The 17,775-nt window shown below is 41.0% G+C and overlaps 1 protein-coding gene across 8 annotated transcripts in view; it reads left to right on the forward strand.

Moving 5' to 3' along the window:
* CFAP58 (cilia and flagella associated protein 58) overlaps nucleotides 1-17,775 on the forward strand; it is a 119,239-nt gene that overhangs the window by 31,654 nt on the left and 69,810 nt on the right. For all 8 annotated transcript variants that reach the window (XM_032312026.1, XM_032312027.1, XM_032312024.1 and 5 more), the window contains 6 exons: nucleotides 2,000-2,156; nucleotides 3,029-3,223; nucleotides 5,876-6,013; nucleotides 7,987-8,146; nucleotides 12,572-12,654; nucleotides 15,739-15,930. In XM_032312026.1, the coding sequence (XP_032167917.1) occupies nucleotides 2,000-2,156; nucleotides 3,029-3,223; nucleotides 5,876-6,013; nucleotides 7,987-8,146; nucleotides 12,572-12,654; nucleotides 15,739-15,930 (925 nt within the window). The remainder of the gene's footprint in view (nucleotides 1-1,999; nucleotides 2,157-3,028; nucleotides 3,224-5,875; nucleotides 6,014-7,986; nucleotides 8,147-12,571; nucleotides 12,655-15,738; nucleotides 15,931-17,775) is intronic.

Below are 17,775 nucleotides of genomic sequence, written 5' to 3' on the forward strand. Positions count from 1 at the left end.
CCAATAACTAAGCACAAGAGTCACTGTGTTCTCTGTTGCCATGGAACCCAAACAACATCTATCTCAAGTATGGCACTGGTCACATTTTATTGAAATTATTTGTTGATATGCTTCACTACCCATTAGGCTGTGAACTCCTTGAAGGAAGATGCCTTTACCTTCCCTTTAGGAGGCTAGCACTGTGCAGGGCACGCCAAACCTTTAATTAATTAATGAGTCAGGGATGAGCACACCCACCTCCTTAGCCATTTTTAACCATATCTAACTGCTGCCTAGGTTTCTCATGCTTTCTAGGTGCATTTATCCAATGTTGAGAGATGGTTCTAAGTGGAGGCATTGGGGGAGGGGACAGGAAAAACTAACAGAAGGTGCAGTGTCCATAATAATGGGCTCTATTGTCTCATTAAAGAAGTCAAGCATTATCAGAGCAACTACTGAAGAGCAGTGTGAGGGAACTGATCAATTAAGAGGAGCAGTTTTGTTTTGTTTTAAAGATTATTTATTTATTTATTTGAGAGAGACAGAGAGAGAGAGAGAGAGAGAGCACAAATGGGCAGAGGGGCAGAAGGAGAGGCAGAGGAAGAAGTAGATTCCCCAGAGGTGTGGAACCCGATGCAGGGCTTGATCCCACCACTCCAAGATCATGATCTGAGCAGAAGTCAGATGCCTAACTGACGGAGCTACGGAGGCACCCCAGTTAGAGGGGGTATTAATGAGAATTGGAACACGGCGAGGAGGAGAACTGAAGAAACTATCCAGGCCAGAATTTCATCTTCAACAGTGAGCTTAGGTGTAACTGTCTTCATAGTAACCTTGGAATTCAAGGTTTTGTTTCTGGAGAAGAAGCTGAATGCAGTATTGAAGTCTTCTTCTTCTTTTTTTTCTTTTAAGATTTTATTTATTTATTTGACAGATAGGATCACAAGTAGGCAGAGAGGCAGGCAGAGACAGGGAGAGGAGGAAGCAGGCACCCCGCTGAGCAGAGAGCCCGATGTGGGGCTTGATCCCAGGACCCTGGGATCATGACTGGAGCTGAAGGCAGAGGCTTTAACCCACTGAGCCACCCAGGCGTCCCAATCCTGAAGCCTTCCTATTAAATAGTTATGTTCTATCAAAGTTATTGGTAAATAAACATTGTCAGATTGCTGTGCTTCCAACAGTCATTTGATGGCTAACAATGGGAAGTGCCTCAAGTTCAAGTTCTCCGCTTTCTTGGCTCTCACATAGCTGCCTTGCTCTAGACCTTAATTCCGCTGCACAGGTCAGATCAGACATAGTCTTTCTACTTTCAAAACACTAATTCTGTGGAAAATCATGCCAGATCATATGTAATGGTTTTTGAGATGTGGAAGTAACTTGTTTAGAGTTCAAATCAACAAATATGATCACATACTCTCTAAAAACCAGCATCATGAATGATTTTCCAAATTTTGTTCTTTGGAACATTTTATCTGGGTTGCATCCCTTTGGAAGAAATTAATCTCTGTGGTTGATGGATAGAAAACTGGCAATGTGTATTATTTGTTTATGTTTATGCTTCATTTTAGACATTATGGCTGTGATCATAGCCCTCCACTGATATATTAACCAAATAATGTCTTCAATTAATACCTCCTTAGGGTCAATTATAAGAATTGATAATAGCAAGTAGTCTTGCTTTTCAGAGATTACCAGTTACCAGTGTCAATCGACTTTCTGGACTTCTATAAATATGCCTATAAAACACATACACACACGTATACACAGACACTATAATTATTTAAAGATCAGAAGAGGGATCATATTATATATATTATTATTGGAACTTCTTTTTCAGTTAACAGCTCACAAGCAGCTACCATGTCAATGGTCAGGGCATAAAGATCTTTCTCTTTCACACCTGAATAGTGTTAGTCCTTGACCTGGAGTCTTGCCTCTGAATACAAGCTCAGAAGGTGATAAGGAGGACTCCTGAGCAGGATGGCCTTTTAGTCTGACTCCTGTGTTCTTCTTTTTCCAGTATCCGAGATTTACTGAAGTTCAAAGAAGAAGTGACCAAGGAGCGAGACCAGCTCTTGTCAGAAGTGGTGAAATTACGAGAGTCCTTAGCTCAGACCACTGAACTGCAACAGGAAACAGAGCGAAGCAGAGAAGAGGCGGAGCAGACCATCAGTCAGGTCTGCTCTGCCATGGAGGGCAAGAGGAAAGATCGTTACCTTCCAGAAGTCTTTCCCATCTTGCTCCTCTTTTAGATTTACCCCCTGGTGTCCAAACAAAGCATCCACAGTTCTGCTTGTTTCTCTGGTTTGTTTTTGCAAGAGCAGTTTGACGTGCACATTTCTTCTCAACATTCTGTGTCTGAGAAGTCACTAAGACAGGGCACTGCTTACAATTTTGGTCTAAGAAGGTGTCCCTGGTAAAGGCCAGGATGCCCTTCCACCATCTATCTGGGAATGGTGGAAGTAGTTTCCTGAGCTCTTCTCCTTTGTAAGGACCCTTTCTGAACCCTTTTATATAAGTCCAGAAGTCAAATAGATGATTCACATGTGCAATCTCCAGGACAAAAACACGAGACTCCTTTGAGCATGAGATGACAGAAAGATTTTTCAGAGATTTTGGCCATCATGATAAAACTATAATGCTTTGTTTAGTAATATCCAGGACTCATGTGAGACAGAATTTCATATTTGGGGTAGCCGGTGACATTTTTTTTAGAGCCTATTGATAGAGAATTGGATGAATTCTTTCCATGCTTAACATCTCTAGAATTCTGGGCTTCCATATTTAATTGGATTTTACACCATTCTTTGTGGATTCATTCCCACAATCTGGGTGGATGTTTGGTGTTTAGGCTCTGAAAAACAATACAGAATATTCTTACAAAGTTTAAACATTGGGGTTCAAAGATGACCATCCTACAGGGCAAAGGCTACTACAAGGTGACTGTCCTGAAAATATAAGATTTGAGAAAGGGAGAAGTCCTGGCTGGTTGAGACGTGTCCTGGCGTGGGCTTCATCTCTTTCCTCCCTACCCTTTCTGCACCCCTAGTTCCAGCAAGAAATCCAGCAACGTCAGAATGAAGCTTCACGGGAGTCTCGGAAGAAGGAAAAACTAGAGAAGGAGCTCAGGCAGGTCCAGATGGACATGGACACCAGGCAGACAGAAATTAAGGCCCTCCAGCAGTACGTGCAGAAGAGCAAGGAGGAGCTTCAGAAGCTGGAGCAGCAGCTGAAGGAGCAGAAGGTGTGCTGGGTGTGGGCTGCATGGCGGTCCCCGCAAAAACAAGAAGGGTGCCTTTGGAGCTCTTTGAATTTTCTTTGGAAAGCAGCAAACTCTCTTCACGAGAGATGTGGGTAACACAATGCTTAGCTTTGCCTTGCTCTTTGAACAATTCGGTTAAGTAGACATGACCGCCTTTTCTTTTCTTTTGTATTTTTCAGCTCCAACGTGTTAATTTCGTTTGAACTTTCTATTGATGTGTATAATAAACACATAGGAAAGCATGTAAGTCACAATTACATGCACATACATGTTCTCCCTCTCTCCCTGTCCCACTCTGTCTCTAAAATAAATACATAAATCCAAATAAAACAAGTACAAAATACAGCTGGATGAATTTTCTCCATTTCAACACATCTTGGTCACCTGCACCCGACCCAAGAAACAGTACCCCGGATGTCCCCTTGTGGCCCCTCCCAGCCATTCTCTTTCCCAGAGTTCACCTCTGTTCTAGATTCTTAGCTATTTAGTTTTGTCTGCTTTTGTAATTTACAAAAATTCAGTCATAAAGGGTGTACTCTTGTGTTTAATGTCTTTGGCTCAATATTTTGTTTATGGGATTCATTTGTGTTGCCACCTAGCAATAGGGGGACACTGTCCTTCGGTAGCCACTAGCTACATGCAGTGATTTAAATTTAAGTTAGTTAAAATTAAATACAATGAAAACCTTAAGTCCTCAGTTGCTCTAGTGCCATTTCAGGTGCTCACTAGCCTCAAGGGCTGGTAGGTAGCCCATAAGACAGCACAGCTAGAGAACATTCATTGTCATGCAGAAAGTTCTGTTGGACGGAGCTCAATAGGCCAGTCACACTCATGGTATTCATTGTGTGACCATTACATGATTTATTTATTTATTTATTTATTTAAAGACTTTATTTATTTATTTGACAGATAGAGATCACAAGTAGGCAGAGAGGTAGGCAGAGAGAGAGAGAGAGAGAGAGAGAGGAGGAAGCAGGCTCCCTGCCAAGCAGAGAGCCCGATGCGGGACTTGATCACAGGACCCTGAGATCATGACCCAAGCTGAAGGCAGAGGCTTAATCCACTGAGCCACTCAGGCACCCCATATGATTAATTTTTAATAGGCTTATTTTTAAATCTCAAGTTTAGAGAGCCATATTCAATCTTTATGCATTTTAAATATGGTACTATTTTTAACATTTCTCCTGTGATAGCAGTTTAAGGTAACTCAAATAATTTTAATTCTGGTCTGTCTTTTTTCATTTTTTTAAAAAAAGATTTACGTACTTATTTTAGAGATGGAGTGGGACAGGGAGAGAGAGAGAACGTGTGTGTGCAAGCTGGGGAAGGGGGGGAGGGAGAGGGAGAGAAGCAGGCTCCCTGCTGAGCCCAGAGCCCTGGGCTGCCAAGCCTGAGGCAGGGCTTGATCCCACAACTCTTGAGATTGTGTCCTGAACCAAAATTAAGAGATACCCAACCGACTGAACGAAGCAGGCCCCCTTTTTCTCTCATTTCTTAAAGAAGCAATTCATGTAATTGAGAAAAGTCACTCCCTGAAAATATTTTCTCTTAGGAAGGTTCCAAAGAATTGACAAGCCATACAGCATTTTGCCACTTAAAAAAATAGATATTAGAACACACTTCTTTTCCAATGGCCTCATTAATTTCGTTAAAGCCAGACATCAGATAGGTACTTTATAACGTGCAAGTATCCACCAGAAAAACGTGAGACATCGTGGAGCATGGAATATGAGAGGTTTTTAATATCATGATCAAACTACAGTGCTTCGTTTAGCAATACCCAGGGCTCATGTAAAAGACAATTTCTTTTTGGCAAGGCTGGCTATATTTTATTTAGTCCCTATTGATGGGAAATTGGTTGGATTCTTCCCATGTTTAACTTCTGCTTACATCAGGTTATATTTTGGAATAATTGTCTAAAGCATCTTCTCTCTTTTCCCTTCAGCATATTTGCTATCCCTCTGTCCTCTCACTAGTCTGCCAATAGAAATGATTCCCCCCACCCTCAATATATTCCTTTTTTTAAAAAAAATAAAACTGTGTCTGCTCAGGATAGTCAAGGTAGGGAAGAGGAAACCTGACTGACCCTGAAGTCAGGCAGACGGAAATCACGGCTCTGCTCTTGCATGGTTTTGACTTCAGTTGGATTTAAGGGGAATTGTCTCTGTGTTGGGGCCTGTGAATTTCTGCTCATGAAAATGTGGTAGGCATGTGAATGCAGGATTTGCTTCTGAAGATGTAGCATCCCAGCCCCGCAGCGGATAAAACCCGTTTGAATCTCTAGCTCATTTGCAATGATTATAGCAATTGTTGCGTATGTGAAGCTTGCCAAACGGCAAACAGGCATTAAAATATTTATCCGCCACCTGTGAACAAGACTTCCCAAGGCTCTCCGGAAAAAAATTATGCTCTCTGTGTTATTCATTAGAAGGCTTCGTTTTCCTCAGCCATCTAACGTTTGTCATATTTGAGTGCATTAGTGCTTTCACGGGGGATAAAGAACAATTTCTACAAAGACAAAGAGAGTGTGCTTGCTGTGACTATCCCAGGAGGTTGGTGGGGGTCTCCTGTGTGCATATGCAGATATTGTAATCAGATTAAAAAGCATTAACCGGCTCGTTCTGCGCCTTTCAGATATTGAACGAAAGAGCCGCAAAGGAACTGGAGCAGTTTCAGATGAGAAATTCTAAACTTCAGCAAGAGAATGAACAACACAGTTTGGTTTGTGAGCAGCTATCCCAGGAAAACCAACAGAAGTCTTTGGAGCTCAAAGTAAATACCAAGTGACCTATCTGTTCCCCAGCACGTGTTCCTTCATTCCCTATTAATATAGGTTTGCCTTTGTGGCTGGAGCCCTTGGTTAGGTAACCTGTACTAGCCTCAATATGTCAGAGGCAGGCACAAGCTTTCGGTGGCGGCTTTCCGCCTGGAAGGAAATACTTTGATGACTTCCATTTTTCTAAGACCACAAACCTGAATGTTGATCATATGATTATGCCAAGTGTTTTCTAAAATGAGCTCAGATGCTCATCTCTGTAACTTAGCCTTGGCAGTAACTAGTTGCCCTCAGCTAGAAACCATTTACGTGGGTGAGTAGCAAAGAGGTCAGGTTATATTTTACAATTTGTCCGGAGAAGGTGGAATGGGAGCCGTCGGGAATGGGTTGGCACTTTCGGGAATGGATTGGCTCTACTGTGTATCTCCTTCCAGGAGTGTGGAACCATGATTCTTACTTTTGTCCTGCAAATTTCAAGACAGTCTCCATTCTTCTCCCAGGACTCAATGAAGACTGCTTGCAGATTATGTTAGATAACAGTTTTTTCTTGGGTACATATTATATACCTACATGCATAATACAGCAGGTTTATGTTTATCATTGATTCTGAAAAAGAATCCATAAAGCCTCCGGTTATGTTTAGGATACTAGGCACAAAATGAGTGACCAATCAAGAATGATACATGGATTTGATCAGTGAATCATAACAATTTTTGCATCACAGGCCCTTTTGACAGTCTGCTGACAGCATGCACATGCACACACACACGCACACACACACTTATGCATACATCTTGCATCTTGTTTTGAATGCTGTCTCAGGTTTCCAGGACTTTTCCGACTTCTAACCATGGGGTCTGGATTAATAACTACTGAGTTAGAACATTCTAATGTTCTAATTGGAAAGGGCCTTAGTTCAGCTAATTTAGACCATGTAAATCTGAGACAGAGGAGCATTTAAAGCAGTCCAGAATGGTTTGCTTTGAAACCATTCTTTATGAGAAAGCTGTAAATGGAAGCAGAAATGAAATGGCTACTTAAGGAAAAATAATATATTAGCCCCTAAGGTGAAATTAAAGTAAAAATACTTATGCCATTAATTCTCTTCTTTGATAACAAGAATGGGGGCACCTTGAAAGATGGAGTATTGTTGTTATCAGATTCTGAACTTACAGAATTCTATTTCCAGCAAGAATCTGAGAATAACATGCCCAGCTCAGTGCAATTTCTTCCTTGTCAAGAGCTGGGATAATTGCTAATGTTTATTTGAGGAAGAATCACCGGTTGCTTTTCTGGTAATTTCTAAAAATGGCAAATTTAAAAAAAATGAACTTAAATTTAAAGAAGTCACAAAACTCAAAATCCATTGATGAAAATCTAGTGCTTTCTTTTGCTAGAAGAATTATTTTGGTACTTTTCACCATTATGTAGACTTGCCTGTTTGTGTTGCCCTGTCCGTTTATCTCTAGGTACACCCACAGACCCACATCTGTTGAGGAGGGAGGGCCCTTCCACTAGTGTATGTTATTGTCCTATACTGGCCACGTGGGTTCACAAGAATATTTGAATACGTTATAATATGTTAGTAATCTTCTGAGAGAGATCAGTCTGCGAGTCCATAAAAATTGTCCATCAAATACAGCATTTGTACACAAAATTCACACATTTATGATACATACAACTCAACATTCTTATCCTGTTGGATTCAACAACTCAGTGGTGCCTTGAGCCATCAGGTCTGATCAGTCTTTTCATTATTTTTTTGCTTATATTGCCAACTATTTTATTCAGAGAATAGTTTTTCAATTTCTCTCAAGACCAAACAGTGTGTGTGTTTTTTTAACCCGTAGAGCAACCTTGCACTGACACAGGAACAATTTCGTTTTATTGGTTCTGAATTTACCATCGTGAAATCACTGGTCCTTTATTTACTGAGTGTTCCCGGTTAATGCTGTCTCATTAATTACAGGCCAAAGAGGAGGAAGTCCATCAGATGCGGGTTGACATTGGGAAGCTCAACAAAATCAGAGAACAAATCCATAAGAAACTGCACCAGATTGAAGATCAAAAGTTAGAAGTGGAACAGCACAGGGAAACTCTAAAAAATCAGATCTTGGGATTAGAGAGAGGTAAACCAAGAACGATTTTGTGCTTTGTTTTATTCCTTTGTAAACATTTCATTGATGGCTAATGGCATTTGGTGACCAAGGGCTCTATGCATACAGACACAAACCATGCCTAATATAATCAGTAAAACAGCTTTCCAGCTGGTGAGCAGCCAATATGCTGGGGACATCATTTTGAATATCTTTAACTTTTTTACATTAAAAAATTCTTCAGCAGGCTATATTGGTACAATGTAAATCCAGCCAAGAGTATTGCTCTGTACTTGTCACTGGAATAAATAACATCTGTACTCATAGTTCTTGGTTCTCCATGACCTCCTGCTTTAGCTCCTTTTCTCATGGAAGATAGGAGATAGATTAAAACAAATGTCCCCCACTAGCAATATTTGGAACAATATTGTACCAAGAATCTAGAAGGCTCCTAACTTCTTTCCTCTGTTAGTACTTTACCATGTGGTGAACACTTGTTTAACCTGCTATCACATTTCCCTGTGCAGGAATAATTTAAGTGCCATGGAAGGCCATTATAGTCAGAAAAATCATTAAGGATACAAACTATAGGGTCATGTCTAACTGGGTTCGGATCCCGCCTTTGTCGTATTTACTCTTGGGGAATGAGATGGACTAATATCCATAAAGCACTTGGAGATAGTACTTAACACATTGAAAGTGCTTACTAACTGGCATCAGTTATTCTCCAGGTTTATTATTATTAATATAAGTAGTAAGATAAAATGCCATCTCATTCTGAAAAAGAATAGAATTGAAAATAGGATTTACTAGTCGAATTTGGTGTGGGAGAAACTGCTCCAAACTTGAAGACGGGGATCTGGGTTTGAATTTAACTACACCAGAGTATGTGAGGCAGGAACACGTCATTGAACTTAAGTGGGCTACCGTGAGTTGTAAGTCACTGGCTGAGGCAACATAGATCAGAACATAAACATATACACTGCTTCACTAAAAGTTAGGTAAAACCTAGATCTCTAAGTAAGGTTTTCAGAAATCCACTTGATCCTAAACAACATATGTTTGAAGTGTGTGGGTCCACTTATATGTGGATTTTTAAAAATAAGTATAGTACAATATAAACGTATTTTCTTTGTTTTCTTAATGCCTTTTCTTTTCTCTAGCTTACTTTATTGTAAGAATATAGTATGAAATACGTATAACATACAGAAGATGTGTTAATTGACTGTTTCTGTTATCAGTAAGGCTTCTGGTCAGCAGTAGGCTATTGGTAGTTAAGTTTTGGGGGAGTCAGAGTTTTATGTGGATTTCAGCTTCATGGGGGATGGGCATCCCTAACTCCAGTGTTGTTCAACAGTCAACTGTATTTGTTATGTAAGACTTTGAAAAGTACAGATATTTTTCCTTCTCAGACATGAGGAAATAATCTTTTATGGAGGTACAGTTGTGGCTTATCTTGACAATTCGTCCATTCATTCCCTCAATAGATTGGGTGCCTACTATGTGCAGGAAGTAAGGTTGGCATTAGGTACGTGAAGGTCTCTGCCCTCAGAATGCTGGTGGTCTTGCATGAAGTTTACGATCTAATGTCTTCAGTGACGGGAAGAGAAACGGAATTACTAGACCCTATTTTGTGACTGGCTTAGTGACTTACAAAATATTCCCACATTTACATTTCTATATTTTTGCTTGCAATAGTTCTACGTTTTGGAAAAAAATTATTCATACTGTGTTGGACCCAATCCTTCATCCTTAAATCATGTTCAGAGAAATCATCATGCTCTCTCCTCTGGTTATTTTATAGATTTTTTTTTTTTAAGATTTTATTTATTTATTTGACAGAGAGAGATCACAAGTAGGCAGAGAGGCAGGCAGAGAGAGAGGAAGGGAAGCAGGCTCCCTGCTGAGCAGAGAGCCCAATGCGGGCCCCGATCCCAGGACCCTGGGATCACAACCAGCTGAAGGCAGAGGCTTAACCCACTGAGCCACCCAGGTGCCCCTATTTTATAGATCTTGTTAACATTATTATTTCTTCTTAGGTTACTCTTTCTTTTAATGTGCCTGATCAAAGAGTGGCATTTCAGCCCTTACATCTCCAAGTTCCTGAAGTCAGTCTGGTCCAAAGCTGAGGGAGGGGTTGTGGGAGCTTAATCCCTGGAAAGCCTCCATTTATGGGAGGACACTGACCCCCACCCCTTTCTTCTCCAGACCAGTCCAGAGGATTCCTTCCATTGACTGTCACTCTTAAGAATTTAACTAGTTCCAAGAATTTAGGGTAAACTTTCCTTGGACAAAATAGTTAGGAGCTCAAGTCCTCCATGTGTTACGATTTTCTGTCACAAAACCCAAGAAACTAACTGATAAACTGCCGGAACTAATGAGAGTTCACTGGGGTGGCAGGTTATAAAATAAATATATACATATCTTTTGTGCTTCCTTTTGTACAAAGAACTGGTTAGAATATATGATGGAAAAACCCCTTTTCACAATAGCAACTAAAGTAATAAAATATCTATAAATAAAGTTACCGGGATACCTGCAAGACATGTATATAAAACATGCTACAGAATTCTATTGAGGGGTATAAAGGAAGACTTGAAAAATGGAGAGATACACAGACTTCCTGGATGAGAAAACACAATATGATAAAGATATAAATCTACCTAAATTAATCTATACATTTAATATTTCCAATAAAAATTTCAGTAAGTTATATTGTTGGGACTTGAAAACTAATTCCAGAGATCCTCCAGAAGAATAAACAGGTGACAGTAGCTATAAAATTCTGGAAAAGAGGAGTGATAAGGGAGCATTTGCCTCACTGAGCATTTAATATTATAAAGCTTCAGTAATCAGGGGCACCTGGGTGGCTCAGTGGGTGGCTCAGTGCCTTCGGCTCAGGTCATGATCCCAGGGTCCTGGGATCGAGCCCCGCATTGGGCTCTCTGCTCAGCAGGGAGCCTGCTTCCTCCTCTCTCTCTCTGCCTGCCTCTCTGCCTACTTGTGATCTCTGTCAAATAAATAAATAAAATCTTTAAAAAAAATAAAAAGCTTCAGTAATCAAAGACTGTGGTGAAAATGCCTGATAAACAGGTCAGTGGAAGAAATTGGAACAGCCACAAAAAGACCCAAGGTTAGCATCAAGATAAAGGTGTTTCACACCAGCGTGCAGTAGAATGATTCTTAAGATGGTAGTATGACAATAAGTTACTTTTTGGGGAAAAAAAAGTTAATACCTACAATGTAGAAACCAGAAAGCCAAGATCGAGAAAATTTAATGAAATAAAAGCTGAGGGTTTTTTTTTTAATATATCAAAGTTTCTCTATATAAAGACAAATTGATGAAAACATTGCCAAAGAGTTAGTATTTTTGTTATATATAAAGAGTTCTTACAAATCCACAAAGGGGATAAACAATTTGTGAGAAAAATGGACATAGGGAAAGTGTGGGCAATTTTAAAAACAGAAATACAAATATATGGTCATTAAACATGAAAAAGTAATAATATTACTACTAATCAAAGAAATGTAAATTAAATACAGAGATAGGGTTTTAATAATCTATTGGATTGTTAAAGAGATCGAAGAGCATGATATTACCCAGTGGTGATTTGGGTGTGGATTTAAACTGCTATTAGTTTTCTGGAAAGAAATTTGGCAGTAGGAGAGAAATGCCTTTTTTTTTTTTTTTAAATCGCCTTCGATCCAGGACTTCCTCTTCTAGAGTAACAAATGAACAAGAACTTTCACAGAATTATGGCTTATAATTGCAAATAAATAAGTAAAATGGAAGCAATTTAAATGTTAAGGTGGGGCATTGGCTAAATAAATTATGCATTTTCATATAGTGAAATATCATGGGGCCATTAAAATTCTGTTGTAGATGCACATTTATAATATAGAGAGGCATTTATTTTATGTTAGTTAATTATAAAAGCAAGCTACGAAACAGTATGTGTCATATAATTCACTTTTGGTATATATATATGAATGTGTATATATCTGTATTTTTATGCACACACACATTTGCATAGGAAAAAGTCTGGAAAGACATATCAAAATCTTAAGTAGATTCTGGTTGACTTGAATTTTTTTCCCTTTTGCTTATTTGGATGCCTCATTTGTTTCTGTATTCATAATTACTTGTATAATTAAAAAGATTTAAAAAGAGCAAGGACTTTTGGAGTCAGAGAAACCATGCTCCCAGCCTCAGCCCTTCTTGGTTGCAGATGGGTAGCATGTGTCTCAACCCCGCTGAGACTCAGTTTCCCTGTGTTCAGTGGGACGGGAGACCTCCTGTACTGAGCTATAATGAAGATCATGGAACACTCAATAAACAGGAATTTTATAGCTGCAGATAAACCTGTAAAGCAGTTTCTCTATTGCATTGGCTTTGCCCTTGACAGATTCTTTCTTGGGTCGGCTCCATATTTCTTCTTCTTCTCCTTGGTCATTTAGAGGTGGAGGCTTCAAAGAAACAAGCAGAACTTGATAAGAAAGCGATGGATGAGCTTCTGAGAGAAAGGGACATATTAAATAAGGTAAGTATGTTCCCATAGTACCAGTAAATAAATGTCCTTCTTTAATGCTATGATATCTGCCTCTAACCGGCTGTGCAGGGTAAAGAAAACTCTGAAGCGAACAAAAGTAGATTAGAAATAAATAATCGTGCTCTGTTTTCTTCCAAGCTGCCAGGCACAGTTCACCATTCATGGGCTGAGAACTGAAACTGCGTTATTACCTGTGAGCACAAAGGGATGTGGGGGGAATTATCATATAAACGAGCAGGGGATTTAAGAGCGTTTTGTGGATTTTGATTTTATTGCTGGTGTATTATTTGGCATCCTAAGCAGTTGATCAAAATTTCTGAATTTAATATCTATAATCTGCAACTTTGGCTAATCCAGAAGATACAAGTGAGTGCTGATACAATATTACCTTCGAGGAATTTGGTGTAAGAAAGCCCGGTTGATGCCATAAAACTTCCCTCCATCTCTTGGGGACTGTTGTAGGTTTTAATTTTTGTTTTCAGCCCTTACATCTCCTAGTTCCTGAGCTCAGTCTGGTCCAAAGCTGAGGGAGGGGTTTCAGGAGCTTGAGGCCTGGAAAGCCTCTATTTATGGGAGGATCCTGACCCCTCTCTTCTCCAAACCGGCCCAGAGGATTCCTTCCATTGACTGTCACCCTTCGAGTTCCAAGAATTTAGGGTAAACTTTCCTGCTCAGGGATTTTCTCCAGGGAGGAAAAAAATCAAAAGGCCAGATGGAGAGTGAGAAGGCTCCTTCCAGAACAGTCTATGGCTTTTGGCCAAGACAGTCATCTCATCAAGTAGAAATAGCCTATATTTTTTTACTCCAACTTTCATTATTTCTTTAGGTTTTGCAGAATCGAACAAATATTGACAAAATGGACCACTCTGGAAGCTTGAAGAAGACTATTTAAGGATCCTGGGAAATAATAGGAGATTACCTATCTTTACATGCTGAGCGCTCCTTAGAAAACCATTGTTTTTTTGCATAATCCTGAAAACTATTCCTTTATTTAATAAATTTGCACATGCAAACAATGTTGTTGGATTTAGAATTTTAAATGTATTTTTAAGACATGCCTTTAACCTGTTTATATTTTATGAATACTGGTGGCCAACCAATAGATTTTCTGCCATAATAGGACACGTAGCACAACATTAATTTCACTTTTATTTGTTTGATTTGACTAACATCAGTTCCTCTTCCAAGACAGGGTATAGTTTTTTCTTTTCTGGCTAGTATGCCTCCTTTCTTAGTGCTTTGCCCAGCCAGCGTCTGACCCTCTGCAGGTACGCAACCCACCATCACTAATAATACAGTCTTGCCCCACTGACTGGAAATACCCCATACCCCCTTCATTAAATGAATAGTGACATGGTTTTGACAGGCAGCAATGTTAATACATTCTCATTCTTTCAGTGTCATGTTAAAATGGCTTTGTCTTTTATAGAGTGGATGTTGAATTCAATACTTGAAAATCAAGTTGACCTTTTCTATTTTCTGCCTCATCACCCATCTGAGGTATAGTGTGTTTATATTCCAGTGGTTTTCAGACCTGGCTGGGGGTCTGTGTTGCTTAGAGATTTGGGAAGGGACAACAAGGAGCCTTGTGGTACCCGAGGATACTTCTGGGCCTCGGGAACTGATAGGAAACTGACTGACATTCTTGGGATACACAGAAAGCCCTCTCTCACCAGCACTGGATTTCCTGCTGAGTTTTTGCTTTCGTTCTTCTCTTTTGGGGAAGAATGCCTCCCAGTTTCCTGGTCTGTTTGGCAAAAAAAAGATGACTATCACCACCAGCTCCCAAGTTTACGTCCTCTATTGAGTTGCAGAAAGCTAAAGGCCCTTTTTCAAAAGTTGCAGGTCCATTCACCTGCGGCCAGAGAACGGAACCCTCCTGGATGAGCTTGCCTGCCACAGCAGCACTCCTCTGTTGACTCCTTGTTTTCGGGGCACAGGCTGGCTTCTGGGGCAGCCAAACTTGGAATTTTCCACTGAATTGGAATCTCTAGAGATGGGGCACAGGCATCTGTATTCTTTAAGAAACTGGGCTCGTTGGTGTGTTATTATGGTAAAATAAACACAAGACAGAATTTATCCTGAGTGACCATGAGTACATTGACGGTGTCATGTAACTGTCACCAAACTTAGCTGCAGAACACTTCCTTCATTCCAGAAGGAACCCGTGTACCTGCAAAGCAGTTATTCCCCCCACATGCCCCACTACCCGCCCCCGGCCCCCCCGCCCCAGCCAAGGACCACGAATCTGCCTTCTTCCTCTGTGGATCTGACTCTTTTGGATATTTATAGAACTGGAATCCCATTATGCATGAACCTTTTATGTGTGGCCTCTTCCACTCAGAATAATGATTCTAGGCTTCAGCCATGCTGTACCCTGTATCAGGACTTTGTTCCTTTTTGTGGCTGATGAATGTTCGCCTGTGTGGATATACATTTTGACGACCTGTTCATCAGCTGATGGACTTTTGGGTTGTTTACCCGTTTTGGCTCTTGTTACTGGTGCTGTTGTGAGCATTCGTATACTGATTCTTGTTCGATCACCTGTTTCCAGTGCTTCTGGGTTAGGTACCCTGGAGTGAGATTTTGGATCATATGTTAATTCTAGATAGTTGCATTTTTAACGAGTTGGTTTTATTTTACTTTGTAGTCAAAGCCCTGTTAGGTGAGTAGGTTCTGTTGTTCTAGGCTCCCAGGAACAAGACTAGACCTGGGATGGAGGTTATCTTTGGGGTCAGCTGGACCTGGACTCAAATCCTGGCTCTGCCACTGCCCTGTTGATTGAACTTGTAAGCAAGCACCTTAACTTCAGAGTATCAGTTTCCCACCCTTAAAATGGGAGCAAGATAGTGCTTACTTCCTTGGGATGTTGTGGTCACGTAATGTACCTATGCATGTGTTTGCCTTGTGCAAAATTAACAGATTAAGCTCGAAATAAGCTGTAGAGAATATGATTATCTTTATTTATCCAAAAAACTATGTGTCTAATTATTTTAGGGATGAAACGGGGTAGATTTATCCAGAAATCCCCACACATTTTGAGTAGCGTGACTGCTCTGTTGTCCTTATTTTTAGAATATGCTTAAGGCGGTCAGTGCGACCCAGAAGCAAATAGACCTGGTAAAGCTCCATGAGCAAGCCAAGAGGAACCTGGAGGAAGAAATCCAGAACTACAAAGATGAGGCTCAGAAGCAGAGAAAGATCATCTTTCAGCTGGAAAAGGAGCGAGATCGGTACATCAATGAAGCCAGTGAGCTTACCCAAAAGGTAAGAGCACTCCTTGATGATGTGAGTGGAGACCTTCTCTCTGAAGGTCACACACTGTAGCAAAGAGGATTGCTTCAGATCTGAGCTGGTGGTTTGCATGAGAATTTAAGAGGAACAATGTTGATGGAAGAAAAGCTGTCCTGGGGCTGATCTGGGTCAGACTATGAAACAGACAAGGTCAGTGTTTTGAGGGTCTCCATTTCCCCTTCGAGGGCCCTCCCCTGTTGCCCTGCTGTGCAATTTCCCTGTGTTGGATGCTTGGGTTCGGGGTGGTGGGGTGCTGTCAGCATCCCCATCTCTGTACCCTTTGTTCTCACCCCCCACGTCTATCCCTGAAACCCTTGTCCCCTCAGACTGAGGATTCCAGTCCTCAGTTAGGAGAAAGGCTTCTAATTAAATGACTTCAAATTAAGATGTGAGTGACTCCTGGCATCAGGTAAATAGTCACACATTCTAAGGGCATTTAAAAAAAAATTATTATTATTATTATTTTTAAAAAGATTTTATTTATTTATTTGACAGACAGAGATCACAAGTAGGCAGAGAGGCAGGCAGAGAGAGAGGAGGAAGCAGGCTGCCTGCTAAGCAGAGAGCCCGATGTGGAGCTTGATCCCAGGACCCCATGGAATCATGACCTGAGCTGAAGGCAGAGGCTTTAACCCACTGAGCCACCCAGGTGCCCCTTTAAGGGCATTTTTATTTCCCAACTATTGGGAACCTGGAAACCTCACCAGTGGTAGAAATTCACAGGTTGAGTAGCTAAGTCCCAGATCTCTACTTCCTGTAAACTGCGGAGAAGGGAGAGTGCTCATGGCAGCGTCTTGAAAATGACTTCAGGGATTTCAGATCTGCTTTAACCCATTGTCTTAGCACATGGTCAGCATTTAGCATGAGTGGTTAGACTCGACCGCCTTCAGTGTATTCCCAGATGGCATAGAACAGGGGGTTTCATGGGGTCAGGAGGCAGTGTTGGGGAAAGAAGGAAAGTTTTAAGTATGAGGCTAAGAAGAGGGTTCGGGGAAAAAAGACTTGTTTAACGAGACTCTCCCCACCCCCACCCCGGCCCAGCCCCTTGGCAAAATGTTATCTGCTCTGCGGTGTAAGCCCTCTCTTTCATCTCCTCAGTGAAATCTACAGTGTTTCCCCGCGCTCTTGCGTGTTTCACTCTGTTTTGTTTTGTTTTGGAGTGGAATCTCAGTGAAGATGACAAGGAGGACAGCCAACATTTGAATTATAAACATTAAGAAAGAGGGAAACAAGCTTCACTGTTGGGAAATCATCTTCTTTCCGCTTAGACTAAATAAACGCTGAGCAGATGTTTGTAGCATGTAAGTTTGGACTGGGCTATGCTCAGTCTAGCCCAGGCTGAACACGTCTTCCGTGTAAAAGATCCCCCCTCCCCCCCCCCACTCTCCCCACACCCGGTGATTTTCACAGCCCTGATTGGGGGCCATTGGAATACAGTGTGTTTCTTTTCTCACTTAATCATCTTACAAGCACGGTTGATTGATTTCCTGACTCCCAGAAAGCCAGTGGTCGGTCCAGGAACTCGTATTCTCCAATCATATGCTCCAGCCTGGGCTAGCCCATCAGGCTGCACATTCGTCAGCCTTGGCTGTAAGAAATAACCCTCAAATCTTAGTGGTTTATAGCAACAAAGATTCAATCAGTGGCCTTGGGGGGCTGCTGGTGCCCTGCTTTGGGTCCTCTTCATTCCACACTGATTCTGTTGGGATGTGCTGGCCTCTTTGAGAGCGAAAACAGGGTAGTAGTGGACCTTGTGATGCTTTCAGAGCTTCTGCTGGGAAGAGGAAGGCACAGGGCTTGTCCACACATTTCCCCTCA

The sequence above is a fragment of the Mustela erminea genome, chromosome 14, assembly GCF_009829155.1.
Source record: "Mustela erminea isolate mMusErm1 chromosome 14, mMusErm1.Pri, whole genome shotgun sequence".
Taxonomy (NCBI): Eukaryota; Metazoa; Chordata; class Mammalia; order Carnivora; family Mustelidae; genus Mustela; species Mustela erminea.